This window comes from Polyodon spathula, chromosome 1 (assembly GCF_017654505.1).
Source record: "Polyodon spathula isolate WHYD16114869_AA chromosome 1, ASM1765450v1, whole genome shotgun sequence".
NCBI lineage: Eukaryota > Metazoa > Chordata > Actinopteri > Acipenseriformes > Polyodontidae > Polyodon > Polyodon spathula.
Genome location: NC_054534.1, coordinates 66,248,626 through 66,274,477, shown reverse-complemented (window position 1 = coordinate 66,274,477; position 25,852 = coordinate 66,248,626). Strand labels below are relative to the sequence as shown.

Below are 25,852 nucleotides of genomic sequence, written 5' to 3'. Positions count from 1 at the left end.
TGCATATTTATAAACACGGCAAACCAGGTTAAGCTATGGTAAATACACAGTATAACCACAGGAAAAGCATGGTCAAGCTGCAAAAATACCGTAGATAAATACTGTGGTAAACTTAAGTGGTGGTTTAAGCGCTGGCAGTATTTGGATTTGCCACTGCAGATCAACTGATAGAGCCCTCAGTGTTTGTTAAAGTACACTATGCAGCATTGCATGCTTACCTGCTTCACAGTATTTTCCTTGAAATCCTTTATAGCAAGAGCACTTGTTGGGGCCAATGCAGATTCCGTTTTTGCAAGATTTGTTGCACTGTGCTACGAAGTCAAATAAGATTATAAAATAAGAATCTATTGCTAAAAGTCATTGAGCATCTTTGTAATACATATACAGTTCATCTAGTCAGACTGTGCTCCATACATAGAGGTATATGTATAAATGTGGAAGCATGGTTCCTGATGTACAACATAATATCAATATAATATATAATCCATTCCTGTGTCATGCAGTTTGGTCAGTCCAGGGATAGAAGTAAGAGTGCAGGTTTTACAATGAGCTTGATAAGCTCATTAAAACCCGGAACGAATCAAAGTGCTATGCAATGGGAATCTTATTTCCATCCCTGCAGTTCTCAAGTCCAAATTAAAGCTACCTTTCCCCCCATAGTGTTTTTGTATTATATATGTTCTGCTTTGTTTTTTGTTTTTCTGCAGTAGGACCTACTTTAATTTGAGAGTGCTGTGTGCACAATGTGCAGTAAGTAGAACTGGGTTATTGTGTGTGAGAAACGATTCATAGGTAAACCTTTTATACATTTAGGGGCCACTGACTGTATGTGGAAATGTAATAATGTAATACTCTTCAGTGGTAAAATGAACATATGTACTGTGGTTTCAGTTTCTATAAATTCTCTTGCTTATTCTTTAACATGTGTCAGTAATTAAAATAGAATTATGTATGCACATGTTTTCTAAGCTTTGATTTAGGAAGCATTCAATACTCCTATTAAAAAAATTATTATGTATGACTGATTAATGTTAGTGTCAAGGTTAAGTATGAATGATTGTTTTCTTCATTTTAGTTTAATTGTAAACCGCCTGTTTATATCCTTTTACATTTGATTTACTGACACGTACTATGAAGTGTTTCCATTCTTACCCTCATTCGCAGTGCACTGTAACTCACATTATTTTTTAGAGGTCATTTCTCACCCATCACCACTTTGTGGGTGCAGGTGTTTCATTGACTTACACTGACAGACTCCATTAAAATTCTTCCAGCCGTAACAACAGGAAACAAACTGACCATGAGTACACACTGCAACTGAGGGCTGTTTACTCTGCAGCCTAGACACAGCTTTCGATGACCTGGAGAAGAGCACAACAAACGTTATTGCAGATGTGAATTTCAATGTTCAGTGGCTGTATGGGTTTTAGTAATCTTGACTACATCTTAATTATAATAGCCATTGCAATTCACATATTAAACTATGTATTAGCTAATTGTGTGATTGTGCAGTGCACTGATTGTTCTAGTAAATTAGCTGTAAATATAACATTAGTATCATTAGAAAATGATTCAGTGTCATCAGCCAATCAGCTTCCAGCTATAGCAAGCATTAATACACAGTAGGTGCCCCCTGGAACTTCACCTGTGAATCAAATTTAAAATAAATCTGCGCAAGTACTGGCTTTTTCAATTTAGTTCACATCTATTGGACAGTACATACTAAAAAAAGACACAATTGATCCAAATTTATTTTATTATCCACCAAAACAAGCCAATCAATACTTTGCATCAACGAAAGCAACCAATCCTGTACCTGCAACTGCCGAAACAGCCAATCACAGCCTGTCGCTCTACTGGAGCTCAGACATGGCATCTTTCAACAACAACAAAACGAGACCCGGACAGTTCAGTAATATTGCTCTATTCAGATATCTGGCACTGTTCATATGAACTGCAAGCAGATCTGACAAGTAACTTCGTTATTTATATAATAAAGTTGTTGTTTTTTTTTTCCTTTAATTATGTGTGTGATCCATTATGAACATTTTTGGGACTATTTCCCTAAAAAATTTCTCAGTGGAAGGGTACCAGATGAATTATTACAAGTTCAAAGTAAATGTAAGTTTTAAAGTGGATTTCTTTGAAGAAAATAATGACAAAAATCATTTTCTAATGGCGATAGTGCCCTCTCGATGAAGGCTCTGCCATGCATTGACCTTGACTTTCATTAGCACCCTCTCCTTCCACTCGGGATGCATAACTCCAGTTGTGGTGAACTAACACACGGGCACTATCACTTAATTAGTACATCCCGTGTTCACACATTTGTGGTTTGGACTTGCTTGCTGCAAATCAGGAGTGCGTTCAATGAGCAGAGCGCCCCATGGCGTTACGTGGCTTTTCCTATTGAACTTCCTAACAGTAGAGAGTCAAGCTCAGAGCTGTCTCGCTGGAGGTTCAAAATGACCAACCTGCATTATCAGTGCGGTGGCTGCAAATTGATGACCAACACTTGTGTGATAAGTAATATTTTTGTTGTCATTTTAGCTTTTTAAAATTGTGTGGTATTTTTTTAAAGTGACGATTGTATTAGAAAAGGTAACAGACTATTTATAACTTGACAAATATGACTCCCGCCTCAAGATGTTAACCCTAAACAACTTTTAATACACAATGATTTCTTGCCTGCTATTGTGAAACTGCTCGCTCCAAGCAGACTGCTCAATAACTGCTAACATATGTTACAGGGAGCCACGAGAGAGCGCTCTTCCTATTCAACGCACCAGTAACTGCTTCTCGTACAGTACAAACTGGATGTGACTTTTCACGTCCATTCCAGTCCAGGACCTAGTTCCAACCAAGTCCTTCATTATTTAATTGTGCTCCTAAGGCACCAAAGTGTTACCAGTGCTTTACACAGTACCAGACAAGTGGAAAAACAAACCAGATTCGGTCCAGAACCAATTAATGAGCGAAAATGCCAGCATTTTCTTATAACTAATTAAAGTACATAGAAACTCCATTTGAATTCCTGCACATTTTACTGTACCGCAAAACCAAAAATTACCTTGGTACCTTTTCTAAAGATAAATTGGTTACTCATTACCCTCATTATTTGCATCATGATTACACAGAAACCACAAATATAAGCTATTTTAGATATCAACCACTGATCCTTCTTAGGAAAATACAATTTGCACTTTATTTATAAAACAAATGCAGTACACAAATACAGAAAACATTTTAATTGCTTTTATTTGGTAAACATTGAATATTGCATACCAATGACATGTGCAGCTATGTATGTGGCCCTTAACTTAAGGGTCTACATTGCATTGCACATATATATGTGTGTATGTATGTATGCATGTGTTTTTTTTTTCATTTCCTTACCTTTTCCTGCTGTCATCAGCAGCAAGCAATGACATCAGCAGTAATAGTGGAAAAAGAGAAAGCGAGGCAAGTGCGCGAGGCAACATGACTTTTGAGCCGCAGTCCACAGAGGTCTACACAGCAGTGGATTTATTCTAACACAACCCACTTCACTTTAACAATAAACAGAACGCAGTGGGACAATCACTCCAAAAACAGCTGGCCAGCAAATAAATTCCTGTGGTTTGAAGTGTGTAAGATCGTATTCAGTTTTTCTCCAGTCAGCTGTCACTGGGAGTTTACACTCTCGCGGGGGACTGGCTTTGGTTTAGGGTCAGAGACAGTTGAAATCAGAGGGTGGGATATAATCTGCATTCCTAAGTTTTGAAAACACAACGAATGGGCACCCAACAGTTCAGGGCTAGAGCAGAGGTGCTAATCCAATGGTGGAAAAGGTACAACTGCTTTTCTTGCTCGCTCTTTTATTATTCTTTTGCAGTTACAGGTGGGGGGAGGGTACCCTGCAAATTGATCTCTTAGGTCAATCAGGTTTAAAGAAATGGAATGTTAGAAACTACTTAGGATATTTCCACGCATTGTTTATGAAAATGGGGCACTAAAACAGAAAACAATGGGCGGGGTTAGTAAAACTGATCAATAAAGTCATTTTAACCTACTTTTTTAGGGCCAATTTAAGGTCAATCAGATTTTATAACCCCTTGACCTAGGTTTGTCTGTGTATCTGTCTTTTCCTGTGGTCTAGGCTGGCTGTGAATTTTCTTTTTGTGTTTGGGTCAATTCAGTTTTCACCTAGGCATGCAGAAAGCAATTAGTTCCAGGAAGAGGAAACCGCAATATCAGTGTGTAATGGCACTATTCCTTTCACTTCTTTCAACAACCGTAAAACTGGTTATTACTGACACAGTAAGTTGAATATTCCATTGTGAAAGTGGTGGTTTGGTGAAATTTAATTTAACTACATTACATTGACTCTTCTAGACTAAACAATAACACAAAAATATATTAAATAAACTAGATTGGAGCCTGTTATCATAAAGGGTTTCAGAGACGTCACAAGCATCAGACTTTTGAATTACTCTCACAGTAGTAGACAAGCTATGTCAGTGACCACATTGAACAATTTAACAAAAAGGCATGCATTGAAAATTGTGCTGTCCACAGAAATCCTGAACTCCTGAAATCTCTCTGTCATGCTTCTCAGACCATTCAAGCACATTGGTGGATTGGTGCATTGTCGCCTTGAAAGTAGCCTGCTTCAGTAAAGTACAGCCATGGTTGGCCCCCACCAGGGAGACGACAGAACCAGTTGAGCGGACAGGTCCAATTGGACGGGGTGAAAAACCCTCTCACTTCTAAACAGGCTTTATTATTGTGATTTATTTTGTACTGATACTTGTTTTCACTTCCATATTCTGCCGTATAAATGTGCATAACTCAACCAACAGCAATAACAGTATTATCTATAATATCACATTTGTGTACTTTATTTTTGGTATAAATATTCAAGTGTTTTTGTTAAATGGGTGTGTATTAAATGGATCCATGAAAGGGTTAACTGTGAGCCTTGTTTAAAATACTTCCTCTCCATGTAAGAATGTGGATAGAATGGAGTAGATGGAGACCTTACTTGGTGGATCAATCCATTATTCATTGTTTTAACTGATGCTGTTGTGTATAAAACGCTGCAACTAGGCTGTTTATTAAATCCTGTAGAGGCTGGGGTTGCCAAAAGTATCCAAAAGCATGACTGTGTATTGTTATTTGTCATTTGTTTTCCTTCATTTTTGTTAAATAAAGGTGTATAGTTTACAATACCAAAAATGTCTGATTTCCTGCCTTTTTGCCTGATCAATTGCATCTACCCCTCACAGTACTTTGTTTCACATTGTGTTGGGAAATTTCCATTCATTTTTTTTCTTTATAGGAGGCAGTGTGGTCCAGTGGTTAAAGTCCAGGGCTTGTAATTGGAAGATCACCGATTCAAATCCCACCCCTGCCACTGACTGACTCACTGTGTGACCCTGAGCAAGTCACTTAACCTTCTTGTGCTCAGTCCTACAGATGAGATGTTAAATCTATGTCCTATTGTAAGTAACTCTGCATGTATTGCACAGTTCACAGCCTACCTCTGTGCTTTGTGATGGTGGTCCACTATGAAAGACGTTACATAAAGATTGATTATTTATTTATTATTCATTTAAAAATACATTTAGTTGTGTCCAGAAGGTATTTTAATGGCACATTATTTGTCACATTGTATTACTAATATTAAACAGTAAACCACTTTACAATGCCAAAAATGTCCAACTACTTAGTTTTATGCAATCCGCTCAGATTAGTCACATACAAGCCCCATCAGGGATACAAACTATATATTCAAGCCATCAATATCATAAAAGGTGCATGGAGTATGGGCGGAGGTGTGAAAATGAATCCTAGACTAATTAAACATTTTATATAATTTTCTCGATTTCCTTTTTTTAACCAGACTTTGACTATTTGGTATCATCACTGCTTACAGGTGTGCCAAAAATGTGACCAGTATAGAAATCCACCACTGCCTATTGTACTGGGGATAACATGGGCCGGAGTTTTGTGTCTGTTGATGAAACGACAGACTTACCAGTGCATTACCACGTTCAGTGTGGTATATTAAAGTCAAAAGTGTATTTGTGGTGCACCCACTTAACGTGAAGCATTCATCAAAAAAGTAATCCTTTTTTAGACAACAATGTTCTCAATTACAGTGTTTAGTTTATGTGGCCTATTATTTTCCTTCAAACAGCCCAACCACAGTGCCAGTTACACAATTGTACCAAAATATTTTGCTTTGACGTTTTTCAAACTATTTCCATAAACAGAGCCTGTCAAAATATTTGGTACTTCCTGTTTAGATTAAGTTGAGTTATCTTGTGTGAAAGATAGTTCAACAAAACAGTTTTTATAAAGAGAGGACATTGTTCCACTAATTAGTGATTTTCTAAGGAAGGTGTGACAATGTCCTTCACATAACATTGGGTTAGAGTGAGGATCAATCACTGGTGCCAGGTGCTCTGTCTGCAATGTGGCAGCCACAATTGGACACGTAATTACAACTAAGAAGCACCAGGGATCAAAATTATACCAATTTGCTTGGGTGGTAAGTCTTAAATGGGGTATTGACAAAGGATAAAACACCAGTATCCAGGCTGACAGAACAAAGAGCAAAGATGCAAGGTTATAATAACCCGTCACCTACCACAGACAAGGATTCAATGATCAGACATCTTTAGGTACTAAAGGACTTGATGGAGGGTCTGTCTGGTACTAAGTTGTGCAAACGTGGTCTTTTCTAGCCGTTGTAAAGTTTTGGATCAAACTGTGATGTTCAAGGTATGATTGAAGGAGGCTTTCTATTACATACTCTCCAATGTATTAAATATATATTCTGCACTACAGTATAGTATATGTAAATATTAACTGTGAATGTTTAAATATGTCTATACAAATTGGACTGTAGTTAATCAGACCACAGACATTTACAGCTAGAAAAAATAACTATGTAGAGGTATTGGTACTTGGCTACAAACAAAGCCCTGTTTCAAATCACAAGTGCTTTGACTGATAGCCCTAAGGTAAAGAACAAGTAAATTGGAAACAGGTGTCTGCTGTGCCCCACTCCATATCTCATGCTCTGCTTTACAACCATGTGTGAGACGTTTCAGTCCTGGAGCCATATAAATCCACAGCTCTCGTCATTTACTGATTAAATAATTGAAGGGAAATTAGTGCTAAGGCAGCATGGTTTTGTCAAGTGTACTTCTGTGCATCAGGAAAGGCAGAAACAGTATAACTGCCGCTCTTGATGTCGTTTGACTTCCATCCAAACCTCAGACCCAATTTATCACCATAATGTAACTTGTTATAGAATTACAGTAATAAATTAGGTGCTACAGAACTGGAAGCACAACTTAACTTGTTCTGTATCATTGTGTGTGGCGAGGGTGGTGGGTTCACTTCAGAAAGTGCAGATCTGGGACTGTATTTATAAAACTCTCTCGCAACCACTTTACAGTTTTCTTTGTGTTTTGACAACAGGGGCTGGGAGTGAGGGAGAGGGGAACACTACTTCAAAAGACCCTTAAAAACTAGTATTGCTGTGGCTGTGCCACTCAGTCCCATCTGGGCTATACAGTAATTCATTTCCCCGATGAGATAATGTGTTGGTTATGGGTCTCCTGCAAAATTAAGACTTGTTTAGTTATCGCTTTACTTTACTTGCCCTTCTATAAGTTTACCACCGACAATTTGAAGGTTGCAGTTTCCTGTGTTTTTTCATGGTTGTGTTATGCATTTACAATATTCTACCATGGTTTACCAATGTTTTTTTTTTTTTTTTTTAATATGCTTTATTTTAATTGTCTGGCCTTTATATTGTTTTCCTGTTCTTTGCCACCCTTTCATTATGCTACATTACACTTTGCTATTTACTATAGTAAACTTCTATGAGAGCCAGGCTGCACTGAGGGTTGGTACTTGGCCTTTCAAAAAAAAAAGTGAGTTTCCCTGGAGTAGACCTGAATTCTACTTTAAGAAACACGTTTCCAGTAACATTTTGCCTTTGGCCAATCAGAAGAGATGATTTCATTCACTGACTATGTGGTTTTGACAGGTGCTAAAATTGACAATTGTGTTGATATGCATGCAAACATCTGTATAACACAGCAGTTTTAGCTAACAAAATCATCCCATAAATCATTTTTGAGAGAAACAAGTTGTTGCAAATATGTGTTTTAATTTGAAAGTGTGATATGTATCTGCCATTAACTATCCATCTGCTTACCCTACTGACTGACATGCTTTGCCATCAGTAACACATTTGACCCCGAAAAAGTTAAATAGCCTGGGAAATAAACCAGTAACAGACTTCCTGGCATAGACAGCAAGCAAACTGAGTACTTTTGTAACCCTTGTATAGTATCACTTTATTAATATGAAAATACAGGTTTGCAAGTTTGTATGATTATAGAATCGTTTTGTTTGTTACTGATTGTCACTGCCTTGTGTGGTCTTTAATTTGTCTGTAAAAATTGCTTGTCTGGATATTTTTGAATTTTATGTGGGTATTCCTGAACTACTCTGCGTAACATTTTACTTTTGATTGTGGTCTATAGTAACACTACAAAACAAGCGTCATGTGATTTATTTGGAATCAGGAAGCAGTGAAATAGAGCAACTAGGATTCTACAGGCAGGGTGATATGGAGTTCTGACACAGAGAAACATTATTAAAATACGGTATTGCAGCAAAAAAATTCAAAACCAGACAATGATTATAAAAGAGAAACGTTCTGACGTTCTAAATGTTACCACACTGGATTCTTTCATGTGATCCTCAGAGCAGGCCTGCCAGCGCAGCCCCTGTGTTCCACACACACACACACAGTCCCACCAATGTGACTCAACCTTTCTCTGAGGGGGACCACCCAGAGACTATGTGGGTGGTTCAGTAGTCTCTGTGCCCCTCGTATCCCTGGCTTCTTTCAGAGGCTGCTTTAGCAAAGGTGCCAGCTGGTGCTGCTTATGATGGTTGCTTTGTAAAGGGAACACTTGTCATTTTACATCAGCCCCCTTTGAATGAATCAGATAACCATCCTGATTGAATGTCTTTAATTCACTACTGACCTAGACTGCAAGGGAATGTCCTTGAGGTGGAAGGCTTTTTTTTTTATCTCATTGCCAATCCACTCAGACACACCTTCTTGAGTTTTCAAAGAATTTTAGCATGAGTTTCACTTCCCATTCAAGACCAGTACATATGAAACTTAGCTGCTCGACTGTGCAACATGAAGAAGCACACGCCACAGAACTAGAGCAGCTCTGTTCCAGATAACATTGTGTATCCAGTGGGGTTTTTTCCTGTGTAGTTTGCATCTTTGAAGAACAATAATTCCCTGTAGATTCTCCCGAAAGTTGACAAGAGAAAGCATGAATTCGGTACAGGACAACAACCTGCCATGTTAGCACAATTGAGCACGGAGAATATCACGGAGAATATATTTGTGGGAGCACTGCCATCTTCTGGTTATGGAAGAACCAAAATAAAGAGAAATACTTCTCAATTGTTCTATGAAAAATGAACCATACATAAAGGTAATAGACATAACTCAATGTTTAACAGTGTAGTTACTGTGCTGTTGAAGCCCTACTGTATTACAGACCATAAATTAATTTAATGTTAAAGAGTAAATAATGGGGTTCCAAAAAATATATCGTCACACGTCCTCACGTGCTGCTACAACTGTTTAAATTATGCAGCTGTCATTTGTCTTTTCATTGTTAACATCCGGACAATTTTTATGTGAATTATTAAAACTGGTTAACAAATGTGTTTTTTCGACAATTTCAGAGTAAAGTTTCGAAAAAAAAGTTTTTACCGGGCACATTATGGGACTATCACTGTAATCCCAATGATAGTGTAAGGGTTATTGCCCCATTGTGTCAGGTACCACCAATAACATGGATATATATATATATATATATAATATATCTATAGATAATATATATATATATATAATATATATATATCTATATATTGTTGGAAGTTTCAACTGACCTATTTAATTTTCCAAAATTAAGAATAAAACACAATGAAATAACCAAAAGACATTCAATAGAAGAAAAGGGGGCAAGATGATAATATACTGTAACTACTGCTAATAAGAGGCAATAAAATTGAATTTAAACGGAATTTTTCAAATTTGAAATCGTTCTTATCCATCTGTTGTACTTACTACTTGCTCTTAATGGACTTTACTCAAATAAACAAACATTTTTACTGTAAGTTTACCTGCTCTTACATGTAATTATTTACTGTATTTTTGTATTTTGGTCTTATTTCAGTTTGACCTTATTTTCTATTGATTTTAATGTAGTTTATAACTGCTCTTATCTCTAATGTGATATTTTGTAATGTGATACTTTGTACTTGATATTTTGTAACAACTGTAAGTCGCCCTGGATAAGGGTTTCTGCTAATAAATAAATAATGTTAGAACTTGAAGGTACAGCAGGCAACAATTATATTTAACACAATTATATATCCTTAGTATTATTATTACAGTATAATAGTTGGCTTGGGCCTGATGTTTTTCGTTATATATTCCACTGAAAAAAATTAATAAATAAAAAAGCAATAGACAAACACACCACTAGGTGGCAGAGTTTTCTCTCTTTTTCCCACACTTGTTTAACAGTACTGTTGTTGCCATATCTCTGCTGATATTACTCTTGACCAACATTAATGACATAACCCTCATAAAAACAACATTAACAGTACAGTTAAATAGTGAGCAAAAAAAAACGGCCCTAAAGGGAGTGACTGCATTTGTCTGTCTGTCCATCTGTCAAGCTACAGCTATGGCCAGAGGTTTTGCATCACCTTATAGAATTAACTTATTTTGCTTCATAGTCCAATGAAACCTGTGGAATAATGTTATTTAATTACTTACTGTTTTGTAGTTTTCCACATACTGTACTTAACAAAAACTGACAAAAATTGAAAAATTGACATTTTTAAATCAAACATGAAATACTGTACTATTACTTTTGCAATATCATTTTGTTTATTTTATAACATGATTTCAAATAAAACATCTAAACTATGTTCATATACTGTATTCCTTCGAATTTAAAAGGCAACCCAAATTTCCAACCCTCAATTTGAGGAAAAAATAAAACATCAAATAAATATGCATTTGCATGCAATTATGCTATTGTATCATATAAAACTGACATGAAACAGTGTTTTTGTAGATTAAACACAGAGCTTGTTTATTGTGCTGCACACTGTATAATACTTAAGATGACATCTCTGTTGTACACATACCACCACTCATTGCATCACATCCTGGCAACAGCAAGCACAACACAACACTCCACAGCATTAGACAACATGTAACCCAGCAACCACAACATCATTGAACATTGCTTGGCATTTCAAAAAATACAGGGGTCTGATCAGCATTTCCGATCTGTCCAAGCTGGTACTGTTTGTTAGAAATGCTGAAACTGTAAACTTTTCTCTTGGAATTCCTCAGGAAGCTTGGTTTGTTTTTTCTCAGCAGTAAGTCACGTTGCTGCTTGTATATTTTGTCAGGTGCCTTAGTTCTTTTCTTGGCAGTCAGTCACATTGCTGTTTGTGTATTTGGGTAGTCACATCTTTTGTTGACGATTTGTTAAAAAAGTGAGTCTTAAATTTAAAAGAATATGGTAGTTAAAAAAATAAATGACTTCTCAATCAAAAAATTCTAGATGATGCTAAACGTGGTTTGGCCATAGCTGTGCATAGTGAACTCAAACTTGATTTTGCACCAATCTTCATATTTATCATCCACTCCGAGTCTCCTATAAATTATTCGGATTGTATTACATTTTATAGAGAGATTTGACCCTTTCAGATACTGTGCAATTATTGTGTGAGGACCCTCTGCATGTGCATCAGTATTCTATAACATGCTACCAACATTTCAGTTAGAACAGCACTGGTTCAATCCTTAAGTAACCTGGACAGAATCCATTTAGTGGAATATAATATCTATTCAAACTCTTGCATTGTGTTAGGGGGGATTCAGAAGTGTTTCATCCTTCAGATTAAATGTCATGCCTCATCCTTCCAGCTTTGTTGACCTGCAAGATTCATCAAGAGGCAAAAGGGGACAATGTGGAGTGTGGTAATGCACTAGCTTTTAACTTCCAGGAGTCTGGGTTTATATCCAACACAAGTGACCTAGGTCAGGAGTTCCTAAACTGAGGACTAGGGTCCACTGGATGGGCTGTAAGATGGTTCAGGGGTGGGGGCTGCAGCTAAATCAGAATCTTAAATGACCAGAACACCTGGAAAAGCAGTGTTCCCCAGGCCAGAGGATTATTTATTTTACATGAAGGCTGCTGTTTGGTGTTTGTAAGTGCTACATTCCAAATAATTCCAATCATGGCATCAGTACTGTCATAAAAATTAATGATCTTCTTTTCCGGTGCCTCCCTAAAAGTATTTAATAGTATGTTCACGGGACACAGGAAGAACCTCGGGAATTGGGAATAGGAGTGAAGTGTTTTGTGACAGACAGGGTTTCCCCCTGGCTCGCAGAGAGCTGCCCTCGCGCATGTGATACCAAACTGATCGGCCTCCAAGGCTGGGAAGCAACCGTTACTTCCCCAAGGGGACCCTAGAGGGTAGAGAACGGGAAACCGGGAGAGAGAGAGGACAGATTTGGCTGGGCGTGCCTTCTGGCTCACAGAGAACCTTCTTGATGAAGGATGAGGTTCGTGTGGCTGGGCATCTAAAGTTGGGAAGTAAGCTTCACTTGTCCCCAAAAGAGGATCCCTGGCTCCCTGCAACTGCACCACCAATGCAAAAAAAGAAATAGAGGTAATTGTTTTTTATTATATTATATAAGGTTTTTTTTTTTTTTTTTTTTTTTTTTTTTTTTTTACTTTGTTGGGGGAATTAAAGACTAAGCACTCAGTGGACCCTAACCCTAACCCTAACCCACTGGTAGGAAACCTCTAATGGTCCTGTCAGAGAGATGTCATCCACTCCGAGCATATTTGCAATATTCTGTTCAGCAAAGATCTGTCATGGAGAGAAAACGAACACAAGGCTCCACTGTAGTGGTAAACCTGTTGACATTGACTTTGGCTGCTGCACCAATATGGAAAGAATACATATATTATGTTTAATTGTTATTTAATTATACATAACCATAACTGTATGCCACTTTTTATAAATGCTGGTTAACATTACTTTTGGTTGTTGTCGTAAATTTGACATTGCTTCACCAATATGGAAGGAATGGGGAGGTACAGGATATGAAGTCATCGTGGAACACAGAAAGGCCATTCCAGTGGTGCATGAGGGAAGACCACATCTTGATGTCTTTTCAGGCTTCCGAAAAAATATTAATGTGAGTGTTAATATTGTTCTTTTTTTTAGTGTGGTAGAGAGAGCAAGGAGATGATGCAAATGGTAGGGCTGTGTTCGAAGGTTAGTTCGCTAGCCAGGAATTCAAAGGTACTTCTTTTCTTCTTCTCTGTTAACAGAAACAGTTTGACAATGTGTGAATACTATAAATCACACATTAAATGTTGCTGCAAAATGTGATCTTTGGATTTGTATAATGCCAATTACATAAACAAAAGTTGTTGTATTAAAATCCAGTACCAGATCGTTCTACGTAGCAACTCTATATCAATGACGTGGCCGCCATGCATTGGTGCAGGGTATAATACCAAAGCACTGGGGGAGTACCTATAGCAGCTATTGCTTCAATAAAATATGCACTGAATATCTAGTGTACAAAACATAAGAGAAGCGTTACGGTAGAATATGTATGAAACATAAAATATACGCTAACACTAATCAGTTTTAGTTCGAAAACTGAGTGGAGCAGTTGGGTTTCCCAATTCTGGTCCTGAGGACCCCTGTGGCTGCTGGTTTTCATTCCAACTTTGTTCTCAATTACTTATTTGAACCCTTAATTGAACTATTCACTAGCTTAATTATACCTTTTTAATTGTTTTCAGCTTTTAAACGGTTGCAGATTTCAAGTTAACTATACAATTTTATAAGTAACTTGAAATCGGCAACTTTTTAGGAGCTGAGAACAATTAAAAAGGTCTAATTAAGCACATTATTAGTTCAATTAAGGGTTCAAATAAGTAATTGAGAACTCAGTTGGAATGAAAACCAACAGACACAGGGGTCCCCAGGACAGGGTTGGAAAACCCTGGTTTAAAGCACCGCACCTTTAAAACATGAACAAACCACAGTTAAAAGCTCACAACACAGAGGCAGACGGTGTCCAAGAAACAGGGTTCAGAAAGAGAGACAGAAGAAAGACAAAAAACAGATAAACTTCTTGTTTATCTACAGTTTGCAAAAAGATATTCACTCAGTCTGAAGCATTTCATTGAGCTATGTTACGTTTTGCAGAACATTTGCATTTATTTCCAACAGACTAGGGTGGGACCAGGGGAATAAATGCTGTAGAGATATATTGGGGTACTCTGCATTGTGCAAAAAATGTTGCAAATAATAAAGTATATGAATGAATCATTATTTTATAAAGGTTGCAACACTACTTTTAGGATTAAAAAAAAAAATTAACAAGAGATGAAGATCCCAAAGGAGAAAGGGGGGGGGGGGGGGGGGGGTAGAGTAATATAAGGTCTGTGTTTGGAATGTGAAACTGCTCAACAGCTTTAAACCCTGTTTTCTTTTTTATTTTGTAAACAAGTTTGCAATAACAAGACATGTTGCAAGAAATGTTATATATTTTATTTATTCAGCCGATAATCGATAACAGTAAATTGCATTATCGTCCAACACTAATGTACAGTTCCTGTAGTAAGTATTGATGCACTTAAATGGGATTTTTTTTCCCTTTGATTTACACAACCTACTCAACACTTTGAAGAGGCAAGGGAATTTTTATTGTGAAACAACAGTTAATGAAAAACAAAAAAACCCTGAAATGTCTTGGTTAGATAAGTATTCACCCACCTGAGTCAATATGTGGTAGAACCACCTTTGGCAGCAATTACAGCTGTGAGTCTTTTGGGGTAAGTCTCTACCAGGTTTGCACATCTGGATCGTGCAATATTCACCCATTCTTCTTGGCAAAATTGTTCAAGCTCTGTCAAGTTGGATGGGGATCATAGATGGACAGCAATCTTCAAGTCTTGCCACAGATTCTCAATCGGATTCAAGTCCGGGCTTTGACTGGGTCACTTTAGGACAGAGCAAAGTGGGTGAATAGTGTCGTCCCCCCCCCCCCCTTTTTTTCACACATTGAAAGTGTTGAGTAGGTTGGGTAAATCAAAGAAAAAAAAATCCCATTTAAATGCATCAAGGTTTCAGGTTGTAACACAACAAACTGTGAAAACATCCTATAGGCACTGTATATGTATGAGTATCACAAGCAGTATCAATTACATGTACATAAACGTGTATTTTAATTTTTATTTAAATGCTAAAAACATGATTACTGTTCTATATAACACATTCAACTACATTTTAATGTTTTATTCCATTTATATGGATTAGCCATACAATGACAGTTCAATTCTCAATCAAATATAAACTAATAGCTATGATGACATCACCAGTAAATTATACAAATTAGTATTATCGAAGGTTCGAACCTTCCTTTCGTAATGTATTTCGAACCTTCGAAGGTCAAAATGTACCCTTCGTTGAAATACCCCAGGAGTTAAAGAAGGTCCCACTTTAAAATAGTGAAGCTAATCCGGAAGGATTGAATGAGGGAACCAATACATTCTAGTTTATCGGGGGAGGCATGCTTCGAAGCGAAGAGTATTCAAGGTTATTCGGAGAAATTCAAGAGTGGACAGGACCTATGGTTTTCTCCTCATAAGGGAATGCAGACTGTAGACGAGGGATCGGAGTTTCAGGAGTACTTCTGCAGGAGGGGTTCTGAGGGAGGAGAAATGAGGGGAAAGGCATCCAGTAATTGCAGCAGGAGGGAGACACGATGAGAATCCCGCAGAGGGCTTCAGAGAGCAAATCAAAGATCTTGGACGGCGAACTAGAATTGCCCCTTCCAATTGGTACCAAAGAGATGGCGGAAGGGGAGGGTCCAAGCGAGAATTCTGTTATTGAGAGCGTTCGGGCAGTCAGAGACTGGAGAAACAGTGGTTGAGAGGCTGAATAAGATGTTTGATATCATGGCAGGTCAGAGAAGCAATCAGGAGAAACAAGGATCAGGTAACATAACAGGCTGGAGATTTAAGTAGAAAGAGCAGGATCAAGAGCAGCCTGGTTTTCTGAACAGCTGGAATAGATTCTTTGAGACGAAGGATGTTCAGAAGGAGAAACCTGGTTACTATTCAGGAATTCAGATTCAGCGTTCGAGAATTTGGATTCCGAAGAGAAAGAAAAGTGTGGCAGTGAATAGTCATTTTCATGTCTAAGTTGAGAATATTAGATTGAAATGACTGAGTCGGAGTCTGCTGGGCTGTGGACAAACGCGGATCAGCAGGGACTGAGGTGGCGGGTCCAGTGGTTTCGAGGATAGACTCGTCATCGGCAACGAAATACAAACATAGCGATACGCAAACGAAAAACGCAAGACAGAGAATAAGGACATGACTTGGGGTTTAAATAGTGAGATTGGCCCCAGCTCTTGACCCCCAAACCACACAGAGTCTAGAATAGAAAATTTGACAACCCCCTAAGCTAGGCAATAGAATAGATGGATGGAAAGTTTTTGCATCAGAAGTTCCAACAGCAATGTGACAGCATCAGTGAAGTTGCAATTCAGTTTTATAAGCGCTTTGATGGTGCTGGATAGCAGCTCACAGTAATTGTATTAATTTGTTTTGCGACAACAAACTCTGCCTTTTTTCTTTTGTTATTTTTTTATTTTTAGCAGGCTAACACTTTTCTGGCAATGGTTGACCAACAGTTGTGCAAAGCTACAACACCACTGAAGGTTATTTATAGTATTTGCAATCATTAACAAAGTAATTAGGCAATTATCAGTTAATATAGAAACTGTACTTGTAAGAATGATTCAAATTTATTGTACGCAAAACTGTCTGTGTTATTGTTGCATCATATTCTTGAGACCAGGTGAAAATGAGACACAGGATATACAGACAGGAAAAAGAAAAGAATGTACTAATTTAATTTAGCAATTATATGGTAGGGCATGACGTTTGTCTAATTCAATCAAAAATTGAAAAGTTGCAGAGAAAATAGCACATTTCTTAAACCCATGATACCATACTCAAGGCTATATAATAACCATTACAGCTGAAGCACTTTTTTATGTTTATTACAGATAACCAGGCGAGGCCCGTTTGTGGAGAGAAATATCCTGAATGGTAAAGATACATGCCCTGGATAGTGTATAAACTAAACCCTACCCTGGACCTTAAAGCACAATTGCCTTGTTCCACTTTATGCAATTTTGATTGGCTCTAAACATTGCACAGATATCTTAGTATTGCATTTCAATAAATAAGCCAAGGGAATTAAAGTGAGTGGGTGGTCTTCATAACGGCTGCAACTGGTAAAATAGATTAATATTCTGGAAGAAATTTAATAATACTATCAGCCAGGGCTGTCACTGGAAAAGTGAAAACAAGTGGGGCTTTTAAAGGTTTCAAACTGTGCTTACACTGACATGGAAAAAGAGTAGTACTGGCATAAAACTGACTGCAACATGAAAATAAATGATACAGTAACTGATGCTAAAATGCGCCATGCTCCTCGAAAAATAATGATAGAAAAAATATTTACATATTTAAGAATGTTACATGTAAGCTTTGACCTTCAACCCAGGGAATGTTTTCAGGAGACTGGAGGCAGTTTAGATCCACATTTTTTTTGTGGAGAATTGCAGGGTGGCAGGGTGCGAAAGTGAGCATTTTTTTCCTACCTCGAATGTGTCTTCACTTTGACTGCTGCATCAGCTGTGCTGCTGCGTATTCTTTTGTAACTCGTACAAAATCTGGCACTACTGTTGCATTCTGTAATTTTCTAAATTGTGTAAAGAATGGTGCTCATCTGGCGTTCTGCACACGCTATCAGATTTTCACTTTGCCATCATTAATCCCTTAACATTATATTGAAATGCATTCAAATGAAGAAAAGAGCATGGAATTGGTCCGACATTACAATTTTCCCTTTCCAGTCTGATATCATCAAAAAGACATCAAGCACAGGTCTCTAGTCGTTTTTTTCAATGGCCCAGTGAGACCGATAGGAGCCGAAAGAAGCCGGAAAAAAAGGAGCATATATGAGCAATACACAGAGATAACATGGACACAAACAAACACGATAGCTGCTTCTACATCCAGTGGTCCAAAAATATCACAGACATTTGCAGAGCTTTTTGAGATGTTATAGTAATAAAATAATACTTGGATCGCATTATTGAGGAGTCTGGTGATAAAACGAGTGATCAGGAGAGGATTTATCAGTATGCACAACTAGGAAGAGGTATGTGAAAAATACAGCGAACAAGGGGTGGGACTTGGCTGGAGATACAGTACTGACTGTCCTTTTGCAATTCAGTGCCTTTTAAACCTGTTTTACTCTGAAAAATAAATATTTTAAAAAGTGTGTGTAAAATAAACAGCTGTGTGTGAAAATAAATTGGACCTGACGTGCGTGACAGTCGCTGAATAAATGGACGCAAAGGGTTAATGATCGTTTGTAAACAAAGACAATATGTATGCAGGCTAAACAAATATGTATAAATGAGAAGAAACATGTGTAATGTAAAATACATGAATATTTTATTATAAAATTCTGAATGTTGAAATAACAGTTTATTTTTGTATAAAATCTTCCCAGGTGCAATTGTTTATTGAGAAATCCTGTTAGGAGTAGGCGGGGCTGCAGATTATATAATGCCTAATCTTTCCTTAGTAGAGAGAGAGGATTATTAGGTCAGTCATGATCTTGTTTGTTGAATGTCAGTTATTGATGATACAACCTGTTAGTCCGTGTTAATCATTGGAAATTTATGTGCAGTATCCAATGCAAAAGAACAAAATAAACATTTATACCTGTGAACGTGACCAGTGACATTTCCTCCGTGTTCCTGTGAAGGTGAGGTGATTGAGGGTGGAGGTACGCTCGCCTCCTGGTTCCTGTGAAGGTGAGGTGATTGAGGGTGGGGGTAGCTTGCACCTTTCACCCTGTTACAGACCTGTCATTGGCTACAGGATGGCTGCTGTGTTACACTTCCTGATGCAGTGACACTTGGTTCTTGTTGAGAAGAGGCAGGAACACGTTTGTAGGTGAAGGGCAAGATGAAGAAGACCCCTCATATTCAATCCCAGGGGGATGAGGTGCTAAAGCATTATAGTCTCAATGTGCAGGTCATCCTAGACCTCATAGCTGATCTGAGAGATGAGCTAGACCCCAGCGTCAATCTAGGGACCCCTATCCCTGTACATGTGAAACTCCTGTTCTCTGCACTACTTAGGCTCTGGTTCCTTTCAGGCCACAGTTGGAATGTCTGGAGAGATAGCCCAATCCACCTTTTCCAGTGCAAGGCAAATTTCTGGATGTCATGCTGAAAAGGGCAGACCAATACATATCATTTCCTAACGCTACTAGCATAACTGATGCTGACTGAGGCTTTTCCAGACAACTCTATTTCATGGTGAGTGTCAGCTCCTTCTCAGAAAACTTCTCTTTTCTGCAGTTTATCTGACATTTATATCCCCTCCATGCGCCAAGAGGACTTCTCTGCCCTTCCTCTGCTCTCTGTACTCTAAATAGACCGATGCGCTCATTGAGACCCTCATTGTCATAACTGCGGATCACTATTTGTGCGTGTTGAGTAATTTGCATTGCTCTTAAGCTTACATAGGGTGCATAGACTAAATCTTAATACAGTCCATAAATGTTAATAAACATATTTATATTTGTGAGATCTAATCCAGATGCTTTATTATCCTAGCATTATTTAAAATACACCTTTATTAAATTCTTTACATAAAAAGAATGAAGCATGTTTTTTTAAACAATATTTTAGATAACTTTTAACTACTTAATAATAATAATAATAATAATAATAATAATAATAATAATAATAATAATAATAATAATAATAATAATTGTTTACTCTATTCACACACACATTTTCAATTGCCCCCAATATTCACATTAAGTGCTGAAATTACACAAGCAGGGATTGAAAATGTAGTTCACAATATGCAGTCTGTTACTTTTAACATAATCTATGACTGATACAGGTCTGTTAATTACCTCAGACAGCTGTTACACATGCACCCCCAATAAAATGTTTCTGGACACAAAAATGTTTCCTAACACTAACTGGTAAATTGCATTTTTAATATTTTATTTCATGATTTCTAAATGTAATCTATGTTATAGTCACAATACAAGTAGGGGAGTAATGGAAAGTGATATGACATTATAACGGGAGAGCCATTATATTTTACTTTAAGGCATATGTTGTTAAAATAAGTTTTACAAGCTCAGTGCCTTAGTATGACAGGCTACCAACCAATAATACAAAATGGAAGTTTTCCTGTAAAGGACTACATTAAGCAAAAGTTATTTTTTCTTATGTTGCTATAAATGCTAGTGGTGTTTTAATCTGATTCATCAAGGCAGTGACATTTTGGGACACAATTAAGCAATACAACTTATAAATAATACAACATTGAAGTGATGCATACCTTTTTTATAAAATAATTTTTTTGCACTAATTTGGGATCAGCTAAAAGATTACAAACAATAATACAAAACAGGTTTCTAAATACAGCATGCCTTTCTACAACAAAACAGCTGAGTCTCATGAACTACTTTTTAACCTTGAAAGTACAAAAAGGCAACCCCACTAGGCAACAGGCTGATGGTTAAAAAAAATAAAATAACACAAAATAATACCTAACTGGTGCAGATTTATACAGTAAAAACAGAACAGGTAATGTTTCATACATTCCAGCAGCACAAAGGCCACAGTTTAACACTGCTCGATGTCAGAAGCATGCACTTACACAAAATATATTAACTTAACAAATGAATTATACACGTAGAAGTTTTTTTTTCAACTAAAAAATACACACAATAACTGAATACATCTTTATGGTAAGACAGTTTGCTAATCTGAGACTATAAAAACAAGTATAAATTTGCTTTGGAATAATGTTACGTTTTCTTTTTATGTCTGTCCTGTATGAAATAGTTTGCCAAAAAAGGTTACTGCAATAGTGAAATAAAAGGCCTAATGGGGAGGGGGGGGAGGGCATGGAACCATGATGGTTACTGATAAATACTTGTCTACTTTTTTTAGAGACAGCAGTGTAACATTTTCAAGAACTTCCAAGCCTTTCTCTCTTTGTAACAGGATGCAATTTAGACATGAATTGATTTTTTCTTTTTAAAGTTATGCCATATTTTTGTATCGTTTGAAGCTGCACATAAAGTAGTTACCTCGCCTGCTTCGATAGATAATTTTATTTTGGGCTACCTTCTCGTACTCTTTCTGGCAAGAGCTCAACTCATTTGGGAATGCATGGGCATCCCCTGGGATCCTTCTTCCTGCACTGTTCTTATGGTAATGGTGCAAAATTAACTGGAGGACTGGAGGCTCCGATATAATGAGTTTTGTGTTTTCCATTTTAGTTTTTTTTTTTTTCATTTATAATCTCAGTAGGTGTACAGAGCTAATAATATGTCCTCCATAGTGTCTAACTTTAAATAACTGTTTATTTCCTCCATGAGAGTTAATTGACCACTGGGGCAACACAGCAGCATGGAGTGTTATCTGCATTCCAGAAATAGTCTTTTTATGCCAGTCCCATCAGAAAGAGCTTTTTTACAAGCTTGATACTAAAGATACAGTTTAACATGTAATTAAACTTTCCTCACATACCAAAAACATTCAAAGCATTGCACAAGCACCTCAAGAATCATACTGGCTACGAAACTTAAACATAACAATGTAAAAACCCTGAACTGACATGGTTTGGAATGCACACCAAAGCAACATTCTCTTCTTGCCGCTTCAGAAGATCTGTTTTGACCGACAGTTCTGAGCATATTCAAATCTAACTTGGACAACTACTGCAGAAGAGTTTACGATGCGAATGAAAGGCACACAGTTATCAGGGTGATGGTTTTGTGAAATGAATGAGAACAAACTTATAAATGTCCCTTTTTGCAGTTTGCAAGTGAAGAACAGGCTGTGTGGTTTGTTTTTATACAATGTAGCTTGAAAGGTCCAGGAGGTATGACGTCATGTCTACGAGCTGATCAATGATTCCTTCTTTGTTTTGCTTTCGGATGCTTCGGTCAACTTGTTCACACTGGGTCCCCGAATAGCCTTTTTTACACAGGCACTTGTTGGGTTTCAAGCAAACCCCACCATGGCGACACGCTGGTTCACATTTAGCTGCAAAGAATGAGCAAACAATTAGTAAAATCCATAACAATAAATACAAATCTAAAGTTGGTAAATGACCGACCATAGGGAAGCCTTAAGTAATTTTACTGACTTTTAATCTTTTAACAATGAAGTTAAAGTGTACGTGCCATTTTGTTTTTCTTAAATGATAGATTTTAAGTTAAATACTGCACACCCGTTATCTGTGTTTTACTTAATTGAGGTCATGTACTTAGCGTGCAGCACAGAAGACCACCATTTTGCCTAATATGGAGAAAGATTGCAGCAGCACAGTACAAAGGCAACATAGAAAGTTTGTTGTTTTGCTTTTCTTCTTTTTTTTAAGGAAAGAAAGTGCTTACACATGAAGGACATTCCAAGTCTTTATAGGATAAAAAAAAGACTCAAATTACAATAAAAAATATGCAGAGACACACCACCTGACATGCTCACAAGGAATCTGACACACTAACCCTGTCATACACAAACACACACATATCAGGGGATTCACACAAACAACACAGTAATATCTGTTTCTCTCCAGGCGGGGTTCTGTTTTCACTGAATGAAATATCTGGGCATGACTGCAGCACATGTAGACGACTATGTAGAAGTCCGTGTCTGAGACAGTATTCTAAAGCAGGGTCCCCTTTCTCTCAGTACACCACTCTATCACTAGGTCAAACTGTTTTTGTGGGATCGCATGCCCAAACATCCCTGGGATGCTACAAGAGTCCCCTTGCTGGTTAGACAGTCTGGTTGGACAGATAGCTCAGAGGGCCCTTTTGTATGAAGAGGTCTCAATGTTAGAAACTACTTGTAGCAAGGCACCAGTATAAAAATTCAAGTTAATTTCACAGTAAAAGAAAAAAGAAGATAAAAGTACCCAAAGTACATTAACAATATTATCACTACTATAATATGTTCTGTAGGGATTCTAAATAAGCATATGCAAGTAACCAGAACATGACAGCTAGAAGTTTTTAGTCTGGCTCACAGTGGGATCTATTAAATTGATCTAAATGCAGCGACATCTAAATACTGTTTAGACCACTAAATTGGGCCAAGTACCAATGTAATGAAAAGCAGGGGCGGTATGTATAAATACTGTTTGTATCATGGGGTTTGTGGATGAAATCGTTATGCTGTTATTATCTATTAACTTACCACTGCTGTATATACCTGTGTTGTTTCAGTAGAAACCCCCGTTAGAAGTTGCGAAGGACTAATTGCAAATTGAGGCACGTGATTGACACGTGACCATTTACATATTCAAGAACAAGCTTCCAAGTGGTTTGGTGCTGAGATCTTGAATGCTATTTAAGTGGGACCATCACCCATTCTAGTTTACAGTCCCAAAAACCCTACCATGTTTGATTATAAATTAAAGGCTATTGTTTTAAAAAAGGGCCATATATAGATTTTTCGGGTGTAGCGCATTTATATCAAATTATTCACTCAAATAATTTGCAATAAGTTAGCTCCTTGTCTCTAATTTTCAAAAGTTGGAATCTCTGCCACAAAAGCATTAAGTATAGCAGTTTCTGCTCCCAAAACACAAATAAAAAAAAATAAAAAGTTTAAAGTAATAAAGGAAAAGCAAACCAGTATGACGTGTTATTTAATTTAAAGTAAATAGACAATTAACACAATGCTAAATACAGTACTTTGATGGTTATTCAGATTCCACCCTCTATCCATACCCATCGACAATGCAACCTCAAACTCTAACGTGGTTTGCCATGTGAAGAAATTAGATCCCTTTTGGAGTAACTAAAGTAATTGCATCATATAGCATGAGTTTATGCAACAGTAATATAAATAGTGGGGTTTATTTTAATGATCTAAATCTAATAATTAGGTCATAGAACGCTGATATTGCAATTTCTACTGTATTTTTGTTGTATTAAATAATGCTAAGAAGGGGGTCAATAAATCATTGACTGGATTAATGTGCAGTTAGAGGTGGCGGTATTTAGATCTGGCATTGCTTTTAAATTGTTGCGCAAATTGTGTGTAGGGTGTCTCTTATTATTGTACAAGAGAAGCCCTCTTGTGCAGTTGGGTGGAGAGAACTGTAAAACGAAGTTTCCCTACACACAATGCATGAACTTTTCATAAATCCCCAAAATAAGAACAATAGATAGTAATCTACAGCAATAAAACACCTTGAGAACGTTCAGGTTTGGTTGATGACACGTTGATAAAAACAGGCCTTGGTTTAAGAGCCAACAGCTGTCTGGTGGGCTAATCTCCCAACCAAGAAGTACTTGAACAGTTTGCTGATGAAAGCTTGAAGAGGAATACTAACCCACTCTGCAGAAATCCCCCTCCCAGCCTGGACTGCAGCAGCATTGTCCTGTCGGTGTACAGTGTCCATTCTTACAGAGGCGGGAGCACTCAGTGAGTAAGGGCTGTGGAGGCTCAACCTGTCTCTTGCATTCTTCAGGAACCTGAGGTCTATAAAGAAAGAATAAGTGATGCCAAAAAATTAGGTAAGTCTGCAGACCCTGGTTCCTAGCTAAAGGGATTAAGCATGCTCAGACCAATCGCTGCAAACAATTAGCATATTCTTTTTGTCATAATTTATAGAAATAATTCCTATTTGACCTGATTATATAAAGCAAATATAGGTAATCATGGTAATTTATTGGAGACTCCTCCGGGTAAAGATTTGAGAAGAAATACCAAGAAAAATCTGTATTGTAAAATAGTGATATCAATTTAAATACCAATGGTTTCAATAGCCTATCCTATTAAAAACTAAGTACAAAAATATTGTCACACCTAACTTTTCTGTTAAATGGAATACTGTTTTATTTTCCAATTCATTCGATAAAGAAATTAGTAATTTTTACTAAAGACTTAAAATAGAGCAACAGATTTTCACATGTGTTTTACAGATAACACCGAAGGAACAAATGTGACAAAACATCGCTTTTTTTCACATACAGACTTTGCAATAGTTAATTTATATTTAACGAGTACATAGTGTAATTGGATAAGAGCAACAATATGGGAAATAGAAAGTGAAGTGCTCTTAACAATTATTATTATTATTATTATTATTATTATTATTATTATTATTATTTAGCAGATGCTTTTACCCAAAGCAGCTTACAGAGACTTGGGGGTGAACTATTTATCACAACTGCTGCTGCAGAGTCACTTACAACAGGACCTCGGTTTTAAGTATTTATTATGGTGATAAATGCATGGGAAAGTTGTACTGTGGCTTTATGAAGATGTTAATAGAAGTGTATGAAAACACAGTGATTACACTGAAAAAATATTTGTAAACCACATTGTCCACTTAATGCTACATTCACTATAAATTTCCCACACAAGAAATTGGCACTACATTGAAAAGCAAGTGTTACTTATCAACAAAACATGAACTGCTTCAATCCTCCTGTTTCCATTCCAGGGTAAATTCCTGTTAATTTGGGGTGAGGGGCATGTGAAAATGTCTTATATTGTCAATGAAAAGGCATTTTGAAATACACCCCTAAACTTACACTT

The 25,852-nt window shown here is 37.1% G+C and overlaps 1 protein-coding gene across 1 annotated transcript in view; it reads right to left on the bottom strand.

Moving 5' to 3' along the window:
• Window positions 1–20,076: 20,076 nt before the first annotated feature.
• The window catches only part of LOC121321130 (hedgehog interacting protein), a 33,420-nt gene continuing 27,644 nt past the window's right edge, over window positions 20,077–25,852 (bottom strand). The window contains exons 12-13 of the mRNA XM_041260029.1: window positions 24,642–24,790; window positions 20,077–22,339 (exon numbers count right to left, since the gene is read on the bottom strand). Of these exons, the coding sequence (XP_041115963.1) occupies window positions 22,146–22,339; window positions 24,642–24,790 (343 nt within the window). The 3' untranslated portion in view covers window positions 20,077–22,145. The remainder of the gene's footprint in view (window positions 22,340–24,641; window positions 24,791–25,852) is intronic.